General features: G+C 41.7%; 1 protein-coding gene across 1 annotated transcript in view; it reads right to left on the reverse strand.

The window, feature by feature from the left end:
* Positions 1-18,976, reverse strand: part of myo7aa (myosin VIIAa) — a 39,945-nt gene that overhangs the window by 2,276 nt on the left and 18,693 nt on the right. The window contains exons 22-45 of the mRNA XM_068584532.1: positions 16,304-16,411; positions 15,667-15,876; positions 15,147-15,353; positions 14,684-14,860; positions 12,805-12,894; positions 12,558-12,685; positions 12,024-12,150; positions 11,747-11,866; positions 10,644-10,817; positions 9,933-10,160; positions 9,475-9,642; positions 8,562-8,679; positions 7,530-7,656; positions 6,775-6,944; positions 5,925-6,115; positions 4,241-4,365; positions 3,671-3,828; positions 3,127-3,280; positions 2,566-2,721; positions 2,283-2,388; positions 2,086-2,199; positions 1,783-1,870; positions 1,310-1,416; positions 194-379 (exon numbers count right to left, since the gene is read on the reverse strand). Of these exons, the coding sequence (XP_068440633.1) occupies positions 194-379; positions 1,310-1,416; positions 1,783-1,870; positions 2,086-2,199; positions 2,283-2,388; positions 2,566-2,721; positions 3,127-3,280; positions 3,671-3,828; positions 4,241-4,365; positions 5,925-6,115; positions 6,775-6,944; positions 7,530-7,656; positions 8,562-8,679; positions 9,475-9,642; positions 9,933-10,160; positions 10,644-10,817; positions 11,747-11,866; positions 12,024-12,150; positions 12,558-12,685; positions 12,805-12,894; positions 14,684-14,860; positions 15,147-15,353; positions 15,667-15,876; positions 16,304-16,411 (3,537 nt within the window). The remainder of the gene's footprint in view (positions 1-193; positions 380-1,309; positions 1,417-1,782; positions 1,871-2,085; positions 2,200-2,282; positions 2,389-2,565; positions 2,722-3,126; positions 3,281-3,670; positions 3,829-4,240; positions 4,366-5,924; positions 6,116-6,774; positions 6,945-7,529; positions 7,657-8,561; positions 8,680-9,474; positions 9,643-9,932; positions 10,161-10,643; positions 10,818-11,746; positions 11,867-12,023; positions 12,151-12,557; positions 12,686-12,804; positions 12,895-14,683; positions 14,861-15,146; positions 15,354-15,666; positions 15,877-16,303; positions 16,412-18,976) is intronic.

An 18,976-nucleotide genomic window follows, 5' to 3' on the forward strand; every position in this document is an offset into this window, starting at 1 on the left:
CCCTTCCTGTGTGCTGTAACCTTCACATAACCGGTCCGGTTGTACACATCCAATACCGGACTTGAGTTATAATATATCTAATCTTAATACAGCAAATATTCACAAAATGACACATGTGTCTTTAGGATACAGCAAGGTAAATGAAAAAGGGAATTATGTTATATTATTATTCTGGCTACGTATGCAGGTTTACCCTTTTCCAGTCATCTGGGGACATCTGACGGATGAGATCCTGAGGAACCAGCTCCCGAAGCATTTTGGGAATTGTAGGAAAGTGGGATTTGTCATCCTCAAACTTGACACGGTAGATGAGCGCTGCGAGTTGGAAAACCTCTTCCCGTGAACACTTGTGGTAGCCACGCAAGTACTTCGGCAGCTCCTGATGAAAAGAGGAGGGGGAAGTATATTGGTTTAGAACAATCTCAATACAGTTACAAATGTGCACAAAGATTCACAAATGTGCATAAAGATTTACAAATGCACACATAACAGTTCGCAAATGTCTTTTTTTCAAACTGGATATTCCCGTAGCCAATCAGATGTCGCCATCATTTTCAACCAATCACATGAGTGCAGCTCCCCCTCCTCTACCCACGAGGGGGGCGGCGGCGTACAGTTACGCAATTTGCGGAGGTGAAGTCAGAAGTCAAACAATGGCGTAGTCCGGTAAAGTTGGGAAGAGATTCACAGATTCAGACTTGTCGGATCAGTAACTCTTTCACTAAAGGGTCGGAATCGAGTGAGACGGCGCCGCGCCGCACACACAATGGCCGCGTTTCCCAGATTCGTTAAGACGCTCTGTGTATCATTATCTGTGTCTACCATTTTATTCACATATTCCACTGCTTTTATGAAGCTAAAACCCTTTGGTAAAACAATTTCTAGCACCAAAACAGTTCGACCGCATGAGTAACGTCTGATTGGCTACGGGAATATCCAGTTTGAAAAATGACATTTGCGAATCGAGCCAGGGGAGTCTCAAAAAAGCAACTTGTAAATGTGGAGCCACAAATGCAGTGCGATCCACAAATAAATAAATAAATACATACATTTAGAAATAGGTTTGTGATTTTTTTTTTTTACATTTATATAAATCATTTGAATGTATTTGTAAATCAAATATATTTGTGAATTGTTCTGTGCGCATTTGTAAATCTTTATGCGCATTTGTGAGTCTTTGTGCACATTTGTGAGTCTTTGTGCACATTCTTAACTCTATTGAGACTGTTGTAAGCCCAGAGAAGTAGTGCTGTATGAATGAGTTGCTGAATGAAACTTTAGAAGTATTTTCAAGTCCCTGATCACCGACCTGATAGTAGTGGAAGATAGAGTCGGCGAAGGAGTCTTTCCCTGGAACCGTGTTGGTCCACAGCTTCTTCATGAAGAACACCTGATAAGTCAGAGAGGGAACGATTCCTGCAAGGTCAGACGGGAAGAGGGAGACATTTAAGTGTGATCACCTTTATAGCCCTGGCGGTATATTAGTTTGATGCGTTTTAAATTGCAGATTTGTCTACAATTGTCATGACGTTTATAAAAAGCCTTCAGTTGGTGGTTGTAGAAAACCTGAAAAATCCATGAGAGCTTCTGACTGGAACGTCGAGGGAAGTCGAACGTTCACATTTGAATTTGAAACGTGTCCCGAGGGACCCAACCAGGCTTTATTGTGGGTAGTCCAGAACTACTTATGTGTTATATTTTTCTAGTAACTTCCTGCTAAAACAGCAGGACGAGGTTTAGTCAGAGCATGCGAGGACTCGCATCATTAACAGCAGTACCAACCGTCTTTAGCAGGGCGAGATTTCTTGATCCAGTCCGTCAAATGTCTGACAAAGTCAAAGAAGAAATCCCCCTCTGGCACACTGATCACCTACACACACACAGACATGCACACACACACACACACACACACACACACACACACACACACACACACACACACACACACACACACACACACACACACACACACACACACAGTAATAATGGTCATATACAGTTTTCTACTTCGACAAAAATGTATCGAGCCTCGTGACACTGGAATGATGTGAAATACTTTCTGAGAAACACTGCTTGACCTCTGACCTTGTCTGAGATCTTAACGAAGAGGCTGAAGCCTTCTGGGGATTTGAGCAGCAGTCTGGTGGAGATGTTCTGACAGAAATCCTTTGCTTTGGTGCTGGACTCCACCTCGAACGCCTGTAGGTTTTGAGAGCACATGCGTTGTCAATTGTTTAATTTCCTTTTGGATGAGTGGGAATCTGTACGAGTGGGAGTCTGACCTCGTCCGTATCGTCCGGGAAGTAAACTTTGTGGAAGATCTGGGTTGTCTTGTGTTGGATCGCCTCCACTTCCACCAGATGAGGGGGGTACTTCCTGGATCCGTTACTGTTACCATGATGACAACAAAAGAAAAAAGAAAATCAGGGGCCGGGGATGGAGCAGCCAATCTGCTGCTGGTGGTGTGTGTGTGAGGTCTTTTACTGTCAATCAACTCAAAGTGAACCTGACGTTCTACATGTTCCTTCAACAACCATCAGCTGAAATGAAGGCGTGTCGTCCTACCGTAAAGCCTTGTGCAGCCTCTGCATGCAGTCTCCAGAGAGGGGGTGGTGCTTCTTGGACTGGAGGAAGCGCTGGATGTGTGGCAGCAGCGCGTTACTGGGAGGAAACAGACCAGTACACAACCACAGCAGTTCCCAGCCTTTCTCCTCACTGTACCTGCAACAGCAGCACAAAACAAGTCATGTTCAGAGTCTGCTGGGGAACATCTGCAGGTTCCGCCTGCTCCACACTGTGAAAACTGGAGACTGAGGGTTCATGAACACCGAGCGCAAACACCGGGGAACAGATTTGAAATCTTAGAAAACGGTGACCATGATAATATCTTACGAAGGAGCCAGAAGATTCACAAGTTTATACAAATTTTTTACATTTGCAATTAAAAAAAGAAAAAAAAAAGTAATAAGAGTAATTCATAATAAATACAAAAAAACGTAGTACTTTCATTATAACTCAGAAGTAGATTCAGATTTAAATCTGGTGACTTCATGGAAAAGTTTGAATGCAAGTGTAAACCTTACAATTATTATCATCGTTTATATTCAGGCTGATAAGTTTACACACTTGACATTGTTGTCGGTGAGCTGCTTGATGATCTGACAGTAGATCTCGTCTTTCAGAGGTTCTGCCTTCAGCGCTCCTTCAAAGATCTGGTCCGTCAGCTCGTTGACGGAGCGTGTGCGCTTGGACGGGTAGTCGCCCATGTACTTCATCATCGGTGGGACAAATGTCAAGGAACAAAACAACCGGATTAGCTCGAATACAAAGCAGAGAATGGGCATGGATATCCGGGTGTGAGACAGAGCGCGAATTCTACCAACATTCATCAAGCTTGGGAGTCCAGCATAGAAAGTAAATCTGTGGTAAGATATGGTTTCCACACAGACGTGTGGAATCAAGACGAGGAAACATTCTGATCTTTAATACTCTGTGCGGGTTTCATTTACTTCACTAAAAGTATAAGACATGCACTGGACGACACTTTCTGTGGTGGTCAAAACCTAAAAATGGGGCCAAATGTGCCGTGATGGTAAAATGGTGTTAGAGTTGAAATGAGCAAGACGATCAGTCTGAAACCGCATCACGTCGGCTGGTTTTGAAAAGATATCTATGAAGGACATGCAGGCGTCCTGAGCCAGCTCCTCGTGGTTGACGACTTTCTTCAGCAGCGGCTGCTTCAGCGGCTCTCTGGTGCAGCTCCACATCTTGTCCTTTCCCCGGTTCTTAGTGACCATCACCCGGCTCAGGGTGTGTTTGGGAGGAGGCCTGGAAGAAGCAAGGCACATGCTGACATGACCGTGTGTCCATCCAATCTGTGTTTACTGGTCAAAGACGGACATGTGAGGATGAAACCTTCTGAATGGTCGGACTTTAACTGCAGGAAGTTTCCAGAGAGACGATCTCACTCACTTGCTGTAGTTAAAATCAGTCATTCTGGGTTTTTTTTTTTAATTAGTCTATTTGAAGGGTTAATTAAGATCACTGCAGGGCCAAGGACTGATCCCTGAGCTGCTCCATAACTGACTTTAGGAGGACTTACCGTCGCTTGTGTCCGCACTGAAAGCTCTTTTGAAGTATAAGGAGTCACAGTATGTGTGTGTGTGTGTGTGTGTGGGTGTGTGTGTGTGTGTGTGTGTGTGTGTTGTGTGTGTGTGTGTGTGTGTGTGTGTGTGTGTACCTGAAGTAGTCGTAGGAGAACTCCTCCAGCGTGTAGGGTTTCATCCTGTCGTCGCTCTCCGGCAGGACGATCAGCGAAACACGAGCCGACTCCTGCCGCTGGTCCGGCGTCATGGTAACCAGCGCCTGATTGGTTGGATCGCATCCGATTACAGTCATTTGACCGAGCATGTTTTTATAAAGGGACTTCCAGGAGGTTTGTCCGAACAAAAGTCAAAGTTTATTGGTCAAGTTCCTTTCATAATTCATATTTCATCATCGGTCAACTATGACATGTCATTTTAAAGTCTACTGTGTGCTGGCCCATTTTATAGAAAAAAAATACTCGATACTCCATCAAAAATACTGTTAAATGGTGTGAAAGAATAAAACATTGATGAGCTTAGATCTACTTTCTGTTTTGAGAGACACAACAGCAGAAAAGACGCTTCACGGAGGCTTTTAGCAGAACCCCAAGAATCGCAGAGTTGTTAACCTGTTAACAACGTAACGTAAACATTTCTACAAAACTACAGGCATTTGTATAGAAGCCCATTACCGCAACACACACCAAAAAATTTAGGACCAAAATAAAAAAAAATTAGGACCAAAAAAAAAAAAAAAATAATAATTAAGACCAAAAAAAAAAATTAGGACTAAAAAAAAAATCATCTTTTTTTTTTGTTGTCTGTTAGTTTTTCGTTGACTTGAAAAAAGGCAACAAAAAAAACAAAAAACGTTTCATTGCAGGAGAGAAATGAGAACTTGACTACTGACTACAAATGTCAACATTACAGTATAATTTTACAGCCTAAATATAATTGTAGCTAATATATGTACACACAAAGTACATTGTTGTCCTTCCATTGGCCATTTTTAAGAACTGAGTAAAATGCAAAGTCCACACATATATTGAATGAATTATTTACTTTAAACTAACCCATCAATAAGCGTACAGGTGGTTGACATTGCCAAGCTATCTTTTGGTAAATGACAGGAGCACTTGAATATAAAACAGTGCTTGCAATGCTAAACTAAAAGAATACGTGAATTCAAACAAGATTGGACTATTTTTTGACCTGTACTTAGATGTTTTTTTTATTTTCGTCAACGAAAAGATTTTTTTTTCTGTCCCTATTTTTTTTTTTTTTTTGATCCTAATTTTTTTTTTTTGTGGTCCTAATTTTTTTTGTGTTGGGCTTCCATACATTTGCCATGTATTTATTAATGAGGTTTAATGTCCGTGTACTTTGTATCATGTGAAGTTATCATGTTCATGGGGAGAGTGTTCGTCATGAAAACACAAGGTAGCAGTTCGATCCCTGATCTACCCGTAGTTTGCATGTTGAAGTGTCCTTGAGCAAGACACTGAAGCCCCAGCGCTTCACAGCAGCACACTGCATCTATTATGCTGTATATATACATTAAATATAACAATAATAATAATAATAATAATAATAATAATATAATACATATATAAAATATAAGATATTTTGTTCTGACGCTTTTGGTTGAACTGTGGCAAATTTTTGTCTAATCCAAAAATACTTTTGGATACAAAACTCTCAAATAAAGTTCCAGCTTGCTGCAGAATGAGCTGAGCCGATGACATGAAACAGCTTCTCACCATTGAAGCAGTGAGAGGAGGAAGTCAGAGCTGTAAAGACGAGCTCATGTCATAAAAGATGTGGTCTCTTCTTTCTCACCAATATTTCTTGCTGAGGTCGGGTCACGCAGGGCAGGACATAGACGCAGTCGGCTGGGAAATCTCCTCTCTGATTGGTTCGTTCGTTGACACCGTGCGCCCAACCAGAGTTGAGCACCTGCTCGCCGGTGTCCTGGTCCAACAGGATCAGGTCTCCCTTCAGAAAACTCAGGAACGTGGACTCCTCCCCAGCTGAGGAGAAAGAAAAGGCAGTTTGAGGTGAGAGGAATGACTGGTATTGGTCCTCTTACTACGAGTATTTTATTTACAGGATATTACTGTGAAACAGTTTGATGGAAATATAAACACATAATGTACCTTAAAAAGGTGTTTCATACTTATTTTAATGTGTAAATTGTATTCTGCACACATTTTGAGTGCATTTCAGGACCAAAACTACGGAAACTTTGCCAAAGTTCTCGTGTAAAAACAAACAAACAAAACAAACAAACAAATTCTTAATTAAAAAGAGGATTACAGTCACACACAAGACAAACCAGCTGGAGTTTACACTATAGATTAGTTGCATAAATTATTATTTTCTATTATCTTGATGAGACAAAATGCCAAACATTACCTGTACGGCCATATAAATTCTTATTCTATATACAATAAAAATATTTGTCACAATTACAGACTTCAGGGCATTTTTTTTACTCTGATTTAAAATATTCTAAAATGCATTTCCACTATATTAATTAGATTTCATATATGTCACAGGTAGATTTTCAGTTGGTGCCTGCAGAGTAATAGTGTGAATTTAGAACATGTTTCCCACATCAATGTGTTGAGATGACGTCACCATACTTCCAATCCCTTTCTTGCGCATGAGGAAACAGAAAACAACATACTGGGGTTGGGGTTGTCCTGCAGCGCGACCACAAACTTTGACCTCTTCCTCAGGCCTTCCAGGAAGGTCACCACCAGGTCACGGATGTCCTCAGCGTTGTTGGAGGTGAAGGTGTACTCGTCCCCTTTGATGGTCGCCAAAGTGAAACTCTGACTCTGTAACTTTCCTCCACTGAAAGCAGAAGCAGTCCTCCAAATGAAACAACAGAATAAACGCTCTGCCGGCGCTCTGCAGAACGACACATTGAGCATCTTCTGATCAGCGGCAAAACATCGTTTGTGACAAAAAGGGGCCACCTTTTATTTTTTTGTGGAAGTCCAGTCAGTCCTGATGCTAAATGTTTCGGCTAAAAGATGATTTGGTTAAAGTTAGGGGAGATCATGGTTTGGGTTGGATTAATACTTGATTACTGTTACTGGCCTTTGACCTCATGGCTAAAAGACACAAATGTTGACTTTCTGTAGGAAACTGACTTTGTGCCTCGATAACAACGACACCTGACGAGTTTGAGACACTTGAAAGTAAACCAACGGTTTTATTGGGCATTTCCTGAAGTCATTCATTGTTGAAAGAGGAGAAAGCAGAGGATGTGCTGGGTGGAAGAAAAGTCTAATAATAATACATTTTGTCAAGAAAACACACAACTAACAGAGATAAGGAACTGTACAGGAAGTGGATGACGGAGGAATGAAAGAAAGGACAGGGATGGATACAAGGGTGCAGTGTTGAGTGACTCCAGCTCCCAGCATGCCTCACCTGCTGCTGGAAACAGCAGTGATCTCTGGGAAGGAGAGCTCCAGGAGGACCTGCTCCTGCTCGTCTACAAAATAAACCCCGGTCCAGTTGACGGCGACGATCAGGTCGTTTTTGGGCAGACTGGGACCTGAGAGGCAAAGGACGGGATGAAGCTTTTCCACCTAAAGGAGTCTCTCTCACAGAACCAACATCTGTGACATCATGTTCAGACATCCTGTATGATATGCGTCCCACAGTTTCTAATAACTGTCAATATGTAATTGCTTAGAAAAGGCTCCTAGAAGGGACTGTGTTGTGATACAATTGTCAGTTTTATATAAATCCAACTTATTGATTGTGTAAGCTTTTACCAGAGTACCCATCTTTAAATCAGTACATAGCTACAATATGGAGCTGAGCAGGACTTTTGCTGCCCACCGGCTGCCAACAGCTAATGCTAACTAGCTCTCGTCCTGCCGATTTCAACACGGATTTGTTGTACCACAATGCAGGATCATGGGGAAAAATATGATGCAGGATGTACAGGTTGGACAGCGACTGACTCGTGTTGTTGTTCCTGTGTAGCCCAAACGAACTATTCAATTATATGATCGTTTACATTTTTGCACGTTATTATTAATATTTAATTTGGACTCTTTCCTACTTTGTGCTGCAGTTCTATCTCATCTTATCCACATTTCCACAGGTAATTTCTTCAACTAAAGGATCTTATTTTTTCTTAAGAATACGTTTACGACTGTTAACTAACTGCTTACATCTCTGTATGTATTACTTCTCACTACGCATACATCTCATTTATTCATGTTTACATTCCAGTTTATTTATTCAGAAATGACTACACATCTGTCAACCAGAAATGCATATTATTCCTTTAAGGTTTGTATTGTAATAGGTTAACTTATGCATTATTTCATGTAGTAGATACTCATTTTCGTGCACCTAGATATCTTATTAATATTTGTACAAGCTCGGCCAGGTTGACCGACTTAACTAAAAGTAAACTAATAACTGAAAGAGGTTGTAGATTATCACCTGAGAACTTGAAGGCTTCGTAGAAACGAGAGAAAAGCAAAGGCCACTTGTGTCGAGCAAAGTCCACCACTTCCTCCTTCACCTTTTGAGGGTCGAATCTCTTCTGGGTGTAGATGCCCTGAGCAGCGAGCAAGCGAGTGAGAGAGGGACAGAGAAAGAGTGAGAGAAGTTTTATTATGGTCACAGTCAATGGTTTCCCTTTTTTGAAATGATTGCCCTCCAATATGAATGCAAACAAACCAAGCAGAACATCCCTTGTGGACTTTAAGGACAAATTATTAAAATACTTTCAGGTTTCGGGGCAAAATTGATGAAGGACAAAAGGTAGATTTTAAGCAACTGAAGGTTTAAAATTAACCAGTTAGGTCATCTGAACATGAGACAAATGTGTGCATTATGCAAAGAAAAATAAATTTCATGCGTACTTGATAATATGTATAGACAAAATATGTATACATTTAAATGACATGCTTTAATCTACATGCATACATCACCAAGTAACTTCACAAGTGCACATACATGTTCAAAAATGCAGATGAACACAAATGTGTTTCCTTCCTCAGCCTTCTACCATGCTGCTCGCTGTTCTGTGTAGTAAGTAGGTATAATGTTCACCATCTTAGTTTAGCGTGTTAGCATGCTAAAAAAAGTCAACATTTCACTAAAACCCCAAAATGTCAATCTGCAGTTGGTGCTCGAAGACATGATGAAGGCTCACATAAGGAAAAAATTATTCTTCCTCTGAGGACCATTGATGTCTGAACATTTCATGTCAATCCCTGTAATAAGTTCTGAGTTATCCCAGACTAAATCATAGAGGTGGACTGAGGGACCGTCCCTGGAGACCTGGCTAAAAGCTCCAGATTCCCTCCCGGATGAATTCAATGGGAGGACGTCGACAGATGACAAACACCTTTTTGTGTGCGGCCATGATGAAATGAGCCCATTTCTCCACCGTCCTGGAGCTGCTGATGTCTCTATCAGGGACGTAGGAGGGGATGAGGCTCAGCAGGCGCTCCAGAAGGATCTCCGACCCGTAGTCCACGTAATACTGCTGAGAAGCCAGCTCTGCCAGGTCGTCCTGGGGACGCAGACAGACCCATATGTTGTTGGAAGATTTATTTTAGATGTGAAGTTCTTACTATTATTAGTACCTAAAAACAACAACACACTGTGGAATGACAGTACTTTAGCTTCTTCTATGAGATATGTTGTTTCATGATGTATTAAAGAAGTGCCCGCTTCCTTCTCGGCATGCAGACATGGCAGTGGTATCAGTTTCCTCATCAAACTCTCAGCAAGAGAACGAATAATCTCATATCAGCAAAATGTCAATTATTTAAGGTGAAAAATGAAACCAAAGAAACGCACTCTGTCGCAGCGGTACTCCCCGAACTTGACGCCCCTGACGGTTTGTTGGTAGATGAGGTTGGTGGCGACCTGGTCCTCGGTGGGCGTGTGCCAGGGCGTGAAGATCTCCTTCCTGAAGAACAGCCTCCAGGGGGCGTTCCTCTCCTGGGCTCCCTGCTCCTTTGCGTACTGCTCGCACTGCGACACGGCGTCCATCACATGGTCGTTCCCGCTGCCCAAAGACGAGACCTGCAGCAGAAGCATCCCTCATTTACTAATATTATTACCCTATTTGATTTAGTTTCACTAGTGCAAAATCTAACAATATTACTAACCAGCCAGTTTGTTATCTCTGCACTTTAATCTATATATATTTTTTATATTAATGTCAAAATAAATAAGCATTATGAATATATTTTAAAGGACCAGTTTTAGGAATAATCTGCATCTGATATTTTTTCCACAAAAATCCATTTCCTGTTATCCTGTTTTGAATACTCCAAACTCTACTAATACATACTGTTATTGTTTTTAAAGATTTTCTAGAGCTTTTTGAAATTATTTTGTATTTCTTAAGTTATATTTTTCTATACTCTCTGTTCATTCTCTTTGTAATTTGCTATAATTAATCAGATAAGAACCAATACAAACTGATACAAAAAAACCATTGTTTCTATATTTTGGTGTGTGTTGGTGTGTGTGTTGTGTTTGTGTGTTTGTGTGTGTGGCCACCTTGTCAAACAGTGCGATGTAGAGTGAGAACCCAAAGCGGTCCCGCAGGTTGATTTTGTCGGACAGGGCGTTGCAGAGCTCCTTGGCCGTGGTGGCGGAGTCCGTCAGCAGTGTTTTGGTGGTGCCGTCCATGAAAGTCACCGGCAGCATGATGGGCTTCTTGGACTTGGTGGCCTGGAGAGAGGACCCAGAACTTTAGCCCGCTTTGTCTCAGAGTGAAAAACCTTTTGCTTAAAGACGCACAATTAGTTTGGAAATCCCATCCTGGTGTTCTCCTGCTGACATCGGCACATTAACTGCTCCTTTTTTATTTCTTCCCACATTTGGCCTTTGTCCCCGACAATATTTTGTTTATTTAACATAAATCTTATTCATATTAAATCAATAGTATTGTTTGATGCGTGTTTGATTTCTTACATCTGACTTTTTATGTCTATTTTTCTTCTTTTGTCGAGCACGTTATTTTAATGCTCGTCGCTACAATGCATTTAATGAACCTGTCTCTCAATTCCCTCAACTTTCCAATTTCCCACTTCCTTCTATTTAATAAAATTATGAATCATTTTTACACTGTGATGTCATTTTTATTCTTCATATAAAGCTTGTGTTTATTTACGACTCTTTTGGCTTTTTAATGACTGCATTTGATTGTATTTATGTCAATTTATGATATCTTTCTTTTGCCCTTTGCCTCAATGCTTTTAATGTTTTATGTGAAGCGCTTTGAATTGCCTTTTTTCTGAAATCTGTATATATATAATACATCAATTAGAAATGATGTTCTGTGCTTGTAGTATAGCAATGGTTTGGTGCCATTATTAAAAACCATAAAGATAAATTGTTCATCTCTTGTGCACAATATTTTGTATGTGTGTGTGTGTGCGCGCGCGTGTGTGTGTGTAACATTTCAAGTGTATCACCATTATAAATTATAAAGCTATAAAGTGGTTACATCTTGAAAATATAAACAGTATTAGAATGATTTGACATTGAAGGGAGTGGATGTCCAATCTCATGTCTTCTAACTATCAACAAAGCAAGCTTAAAATAATATTTTAATATTCCTGTGATCCGTTTTCTGCCATCTCTCTTTGTGTTTGTACCTGCAGCTCCAGCCAGGAGGGAGGCTGTGTCCTCGTGCCGTTGACAAACGTGCGTCTCAGTCTCTCCTCACAGTACGGGGCGTAACCCGGAGGCCCGCTGCTGATGAAGTTCCTCAGGTACTGTCGGAAGAAACGCAAAACATGTGTCAATTATTTCTAAATGTAGGGTATCAATTGAGGAAACAATCAACTGTGGATCCATGTGAACCATAAGATGTCTTCCCTTCTGCATATTTCAAGTGAATAGAAATATAAAATCCTAAACCTTCTTCCTGACCTTGACAAACTTGTCTGAGGGGGCGAAGCAGCCGACGCACAGAGAGATGAGGATCCAGCCGCGAGCGTGAGAACTCTTGGACGGGTTCTGACTCAGCTGCTTGCAGATCTGACAGTAGATCTCATCCCTAAAACACACACACACACACACACACACACACACACACACACACACACACACACAGAAAATGGAAAGTGAGTATGAATCCCCAACATGTCTCAGTGTGCTTTCCTTTCTCTCTGCATCGCGCCCACTGAACAAATGTCTCCTGGACTTTCCCTGAAGTTTAAGAAAACATTTACATATCTGATCAAGAGGCTTTCAAATCTTTTCCTGACACATTTGAATCCATAGAAACATTGCAATTAATTGTCTGTTCTATTTTACTGCAGGTAAAATAAAAGATATTATATTGCAGGTTTCCTAAATGCACAAATGATATTCCAGCTACACAACATTCTGTAATAATAAATTCACTATACGTCATTTTAGGAAACCACAGCCTCATGATGACCTGGATTCATGTGTGTGTACCTCAGTCCTGGTCTCAGGATCCCGTTGCCGATGATGAAGTGAAGTTTCTCCAGGTTGGACGTTGGCCGGTCCTCCAGCATGCTGTTGCCGTGGAGACCATGCTCGCCATCATTAAGGCGCTTGGTGACCTGAAACGCATCAGACTGTGACTTTCATGCAACACGCCGCCGAGAGATGGATCCACCAGAAAGGTAGTTTTTTATAATCTCTCTCTCTCTCTCTCTCTCTCTCTCTCTCTCTCTCACACCTCTTCAGTGATCTTGGATTTCTTCTTAAGGGTGAGTGACACCAGCTTGTGTCGGACGCTGTTCTTCTTGTGGCTGTCAGCTTGAGGCGTCTGAGGGCAGAATAAGACAGGAAACGAGACAGGAAACAAGAGAGGAAACAAGACAAGAAACAAGACAGGAAACAAGACAAGAAACAAGACAGGAAACAAGACAAGAAACAAGACAGGAAACAAGACAGGAAACAAGAGAGGAAACAAGACAAGAAACAAGACAGGAAACAAGACAAGAAACAAGACAGGAAACAAGACAAGAAACAAGACAGGAAACAAGACAAGAAACAAGACAGGAAACAAGACAAGAAACAAGACAGGAAACAAGACAAGAAACAAGACAGGAAACAAGACAGGAAACAAGACAGGAAACAAGACAGGAAACAAGACAGGAAACAGCCGATGGACTGATCAGAGATGCTCTTGCTAGCAGCTCACATGATACATAACAAACGGGAGCCTGGAGTCAAGAAGCCCAAAAGAGGTATAGGAATGACCAGGATGTTGGCCGTGTGAGAAGAACTGCTTTAGTTTGATGTCTAAGATAAAGAAATAAAAGACAAGCTGAGAATATGACAAGCAACTGGACAAGAGGACAAGATTTAAATGAATTCATGAATCTATTCTGCCATTCCTGACTGTCTTGCAGGGTTTGTTCCGTTTTGGCGGGACGGTTTTAATATTCGTTTTCTTATTTCAATCGAAACTCATAGATGGTGAGGAGAAGACAGTTTGAGCGAGTGAAGAATTAAAGAGGGAATGGTTTGCTACAAAGAAACACCTAAAACTTCCTAAAGCAAAGTGGTGAATCCTTCAGTTCTGGCATAAGGGCCTGTGCGGGGATTCTTGAGTCCGAACAGATAATCGTAAAATAAGTACAAAGAACATTTTGAAAGTATTTCGGAACTCCCTGCGTTCAGCTCGCAGTCTTTTTCTTCACATCGCTCTGTTTTTTGATGCGTTACGGACACTTAATCCAGTGGATTAAATCTTCAGTCTCCAAAATCAATGTGGTTGTGCTGCTCACATTCAAAGTGGGAGGGTATGGATCAATAACAGGTCACAGGCAACATGGAGACTAGTTGATCTACAAAAAAAATAAGATTATATATCTATATATAATATATCTCACTCATAAGGTTCATAATCGATGGGGAACAACTGAAAACCAATGTTCAAAGAACACAGTGAGTCCGAAGGAAACAATGCTGAATATATAAAACAGTTCAGTTTCGAGAGAAATATCTTAAAGATCAATTCAAATGTCTTAAAAGAAAATGAAGCATATTTTTGTAGTCCATTATCAGATTTCCAGGATAGAAACGTTATGTCTTTTTATGTCTTTATTTTTTTATGTCTTTAAAGTTATGGAAAAAGTTTTTTAAAGAAACAAACTTATGAATGTAGAGTTTCAGGTTATTGAAAAGCATATATAACATTTTAAACATGGACAATATATATATATATATATACATATATATATATATATATATATATATATATATATATATATATATATATATATATATATATACATATATATATATATATATATATACATATATATATATATATATATACATATATATATATATATATATATATATATATATATATATATACATATATATATATATACATATATATATATATATATATATATATATATATATATATATATACACATATATATATATATATATTTATATCTATCTATCTATATATATATATATATATATATATATATATATATATATATATATATATATATATATATGCTGTGTGTGAAAGTACATGGCCGATGAACTAACTGTATAATAAAATCCCTCCCCCCTCTCCTCCGCCTTACCTCCCCCTCCCCCTGCAGCGCCTGCAGCTCTCTCTTGTACGTCTTCTTTCCCAGCGTCTCGTAGATTTTGGTCATGACGGGGATCTTCTCGCTCCCGTCGCTGATGGCCGTGTGGTACTTGGGCTCCGGCAGATCTCCCATGAACCTCAGCACTGTGATCCACACCGCCAGAGCCGCCTGGGCCCGGGGACACGAGGGCACATTTGTGTTCATCAAGTTAATCAGATGGAATCTTATCTCCAGTTAAGATAAACCCTCCTACTTCTGAAGCAAAATAGACTATTTGAAAAGACACTCAGATCAAAAATACAGGGGCACAAAGCTGAAAACATGATTCATTTAGATGTTTTTGTTTGTTTTGTTTTCAGAGCACGTATACAAAAGGACTTGTCGGCCAGACACAACACACAGCTGCATGAAACGGGTCAGTCTGCCATGGGGTAAGGGGTCAAAGGTGACCCACCAGCTGGTCTCCCTCGTCGTCGTGGAACAGCAGAGGCTGTTTGAGAGGCCGTCGGACGTAGGTGTGCGTGGTGGTGCCCTGGAAGTAGGTGGCGGCGTACTTGGCGAACTTATACTCCGATAGATCCTCCTCCTCCTCGTCCTCGGGCAGAGGAAGAGCCTCGTCCAGATCCTCCTCCTCCAGTTCCCGGTGGGTCCGCTCCAGGTCCTGCAGAGGAGACAGGGGCTTCAGGTGAGACCCTCCAGACTGAAACTTTGGTGTTTGCTTTGACCCATACAGTTAATAATTCAATTTCATACTTCCCCTCATTATTGTAGTCCCCTTTCAAATAATAAAAGAATTGTGGTAAAACATATGCAATAAAATACAAAAAAATAGAAACAATTTACAATTAGGAGGGTTCCCTACAGTTTTTGATTGTTTAAATACCATAAAGAGAATATATAATATATTAATCAATGTAAGATTCTTTATTTTGTATTACTCTTTTAGACATATGTTTATAATTTTGTTGACTCACCTCAAAGCCGGCAGGGGGTTGGCCCTCCTGGCCCGGGAAAGAGGTCGTCGTCCCCAGGAAGCCGAACATTTTGTCCACCAATTCGGAGTCGTTGACGGGCTCCAAACGGGCCTTCTCCATCTGCTCCACCATCTCCTTCTTCCTCCGGGCCTCCTCCTTCTCTTTCTTCTCCTGCTCGGCGTCCTCTTTGGCCAGTTGGGCCAGACGCTCCTAGCAAACAATAATAAGAATGTCTGTAAACAAAACAGGCATCCACGCTCTATTTTACACTTGGGTTTCTGCTGCTGGAAGGGGCACTAAAGTTTTCAAAAAGCTCACAATCCGTGTGGTCACATGCACCTAAGTGACCCAGTCAATCTGCACTGAAGAAAAAACATCAGTAGTAATGTTAAGTATGTATTAAAAAACAGTGTAAAGTTATGAAAAAGCAGGAAACACAAGCACATGACACATTAACATTAACATACAGAAGTGCTGTCCGAACATCTGTTAAACATACTGATTAAAACCAGGGGATGTAGACGACAAAGAAAATCAAGATATCCCGGACTTGAATGATGCATTACAATCAATTTGAAGAAGATACATAAACAATGTTTGAGAAAAGGTCTTCAAATATCAGAAGTCTTTGTTGAACCTGGTGTTTGCGCTCAGCCTCGGCCTTTGCTCGCTTCGCAGACATCTGATTCCTCAGTTTGGTCTCCTCAGCCAGGCGTATCTTCTCCGCCTCCAGCCTCCTGCGGTACTGAAGTAGAGGAAAGGGTCCACTGTCAGAAAAGAAGGACCAGATACAAAACAACACAGGTGCAACCCGGGAGGGGGCGGCGGGTGGGGGGGCTGCATCAACATCTCAGTTAAAAATGGAGTGATAGGCATAACATTAACTGAAGGGTTAGAATTAAGCAACTAAGAAAAAGCTAAAAGCTAGCATCACCCGTCCTCATCAGCGTAACAGGCGTGGGAGAGAGAGAGAGAGAGCAGCGGTGGTCGAGCGAGGTAGAGCGTGAATGAGGAGAGAGAGGGAGGTGCGTTTATTACACCCAGACCTTCTGAGTAGTTCTGTGCTCACTGTATGTTTCTGTTGGCTGTCAATCACCTTGGCCGTGTTTTCCAGATTCGATTGTTCTTAAGGACTTAAGAAAGCTTAAAAGAAGGTTCGGGGAGCGCTAAGATACGAGTGTTTCCCAGACGCGTTCTTAACTGCCTTCTTAAGATCTCGTCAAAGAAGCTTCCTAAGACGCTCTTAGTGGGAGCTGTCCACCGCCGTGTTGCTGAAACTAAATCAATCGATGCCAGATTAATCGATCACCCACCACTTTATCAGCACATAAATCACACACAACACCCTGTGGGTCCTAATATGCAAATATACTACGTGCGCGTGTCTGTGTGTGCCATCCACGACATCAATCACCCAGGGATCTCAGCCATGGCATGAAATCCACGGTGGACCAGGCGGACTTCGTTCCGTGTGGTGGTCATTCTGATGTGTGTCCGCATGGCGCAGGAGGATCGGTGTCACGCTGCCACACTCTGTGAAACCGATGCCTTGCTGAGGCCGGTGCCGTCCCCCACCACCTCCAGGAAGCTCCCCACTGCGTAAAAACGCAGTGCGGCCAGGGTTGAGGTCAACATTGTAGCGGGTTGCCCTATGTTTAAGGGCAGCTGTAGTTCAGGGGGATGAGTGGTCATCCCGTTACCATAAGGTTGCCAATTCGATCCCCAAACCCCCCACAGTTCACACGTCGAAGTGTCTCTGAGCATGACACTTAACCCCTCGTGCCTCACAGGGCAGCCCACCGCTCCCTAACCAAGGACGGGTCAAATGCAGAGAAGAATTTCCCCAAAGGGATTAATAAGAGTGTATGTTTCTTTTCCTCTGGATGTGTAGTGACACTTGGCGTTGGACCTCCACATGGGAAAGCCAGTACTTGGACTGGACAGCTCGGTCCGACAGCACATTAAGTGCTGACGCACACATGCATTTATGTAAACTATCTGGCTTCGTGCACAGCGACGCTGTTGGTTAGCAGTGAGACTATGCTGTATTGCAGCCGTGGTGTCTCTGACGTGGACTTCAGCAACGCCTTTAGACGTGGAGCCTCTCTGGATGAGGTTCCAGCCGAGTTCAGTTACACCTGTCAGTTTCCCTGATATCTGTGAAATACCACAGGGTTGTTGATGTTTTTATAGCTAACGTAAACTCATATGCAGATGCCGAATGTGTGTGAAAACACAATGAGTGATAGTAATGATGATTCATTTTATTTATGTAGCTACAGGAACACATGGGCAATTCTTTATTTTTACATAATTATTTTTCTTTTTATGCTATTATTTTTCTTGTGTCAGTGTTCTGCAGCTGTGGGCGCACATTCATCATTATGCATGGTTTAAGTATTCCTTTGAATGTCAGATATAACTTTCCCTGACGCGGCTGCAGTGAGCGTTAGTCGCTAAGAAGGCTGTTAAGAGTGGGTCAGACTGATCTTACGTTTCCTTCTTAGTGAAAGAGCGTCTTAAGCTAAGAATGACTCTGTGAAACACGTCCTTCTTTCACGGCGCTCTTAAGAGCGTTCATAAGAAGCTATTAGCGCTTAAGAGTGTCTTAACAAATCTGGGAAACGTGGCCCTTGTCTCTCGTTTCAGACTCCTCCCTCCTCGTGGGCCGTCCTCCTGTGTGATTGCAAGCCCCGCCCTTATTGTTTCCAGCGGTGTCTCGTTCCCCTGTGTATTTAGTCTGTGTCAATCCCTTGTTCTGTGCCAGTTTGTTTAAATGTTTTGTGAGTTTGCTAGTGTTACGCCGCGTTTGACCCGTTTCTGTTCTCTTTTGAGTTTGCCCGTCGATTTGGATACCATAATACCTTTTTTTTGCATTGGGAGGTGCTTATTACTTTAAATCTTTCCAGATGGCAGTTCAGACCTGGCATTTTAGGCTCTCCCAGTCTGCTCGCGTGAGGTCAATCAAACATGAGAAATAAATCAAATGCACGCTATTTTACTTTGAAGGGGATTTATGTAGGTGCGCCCGCGCTTCCGTAGCCACACAGGCAGTGTTGACGATTTCAGTCTGACATAAAGCACGTATTGTTCTGTAGCTTCTGTTCTCAACGAGCAGAAGTGCTGCCGCGAGCCGCTTCATCTAAAAAAGGCTACCGACAGGCTCAACGTCCAGATTGAAAGTTAATCGCGCATGCACAAAGCTCCTGACCCTGCGGTGGTCCACTATGCAGAGCACTTTAAATCAGGATCACTTCTGGATCTTTACTCTTCTCTCAAAGAGAACTTTCCTCACATCACAAGATGTTCA

Source organism: Clinocottus analis, unplaced genomic scaffold (genome assembly GCF_023055335.1).
Source record: "Clinocottus analis isolate CAN_PGR_092001 unplaced genomic scaffold, fCliAna1.0.p SCAF_2, whole genome shotgun sequence".
Lineage (NCBI taxonomy): Eukaryota > Metazoa > Chordata > Actinopteri > Perciformes > Cottidae > Clinocottus > Clinocottus analis.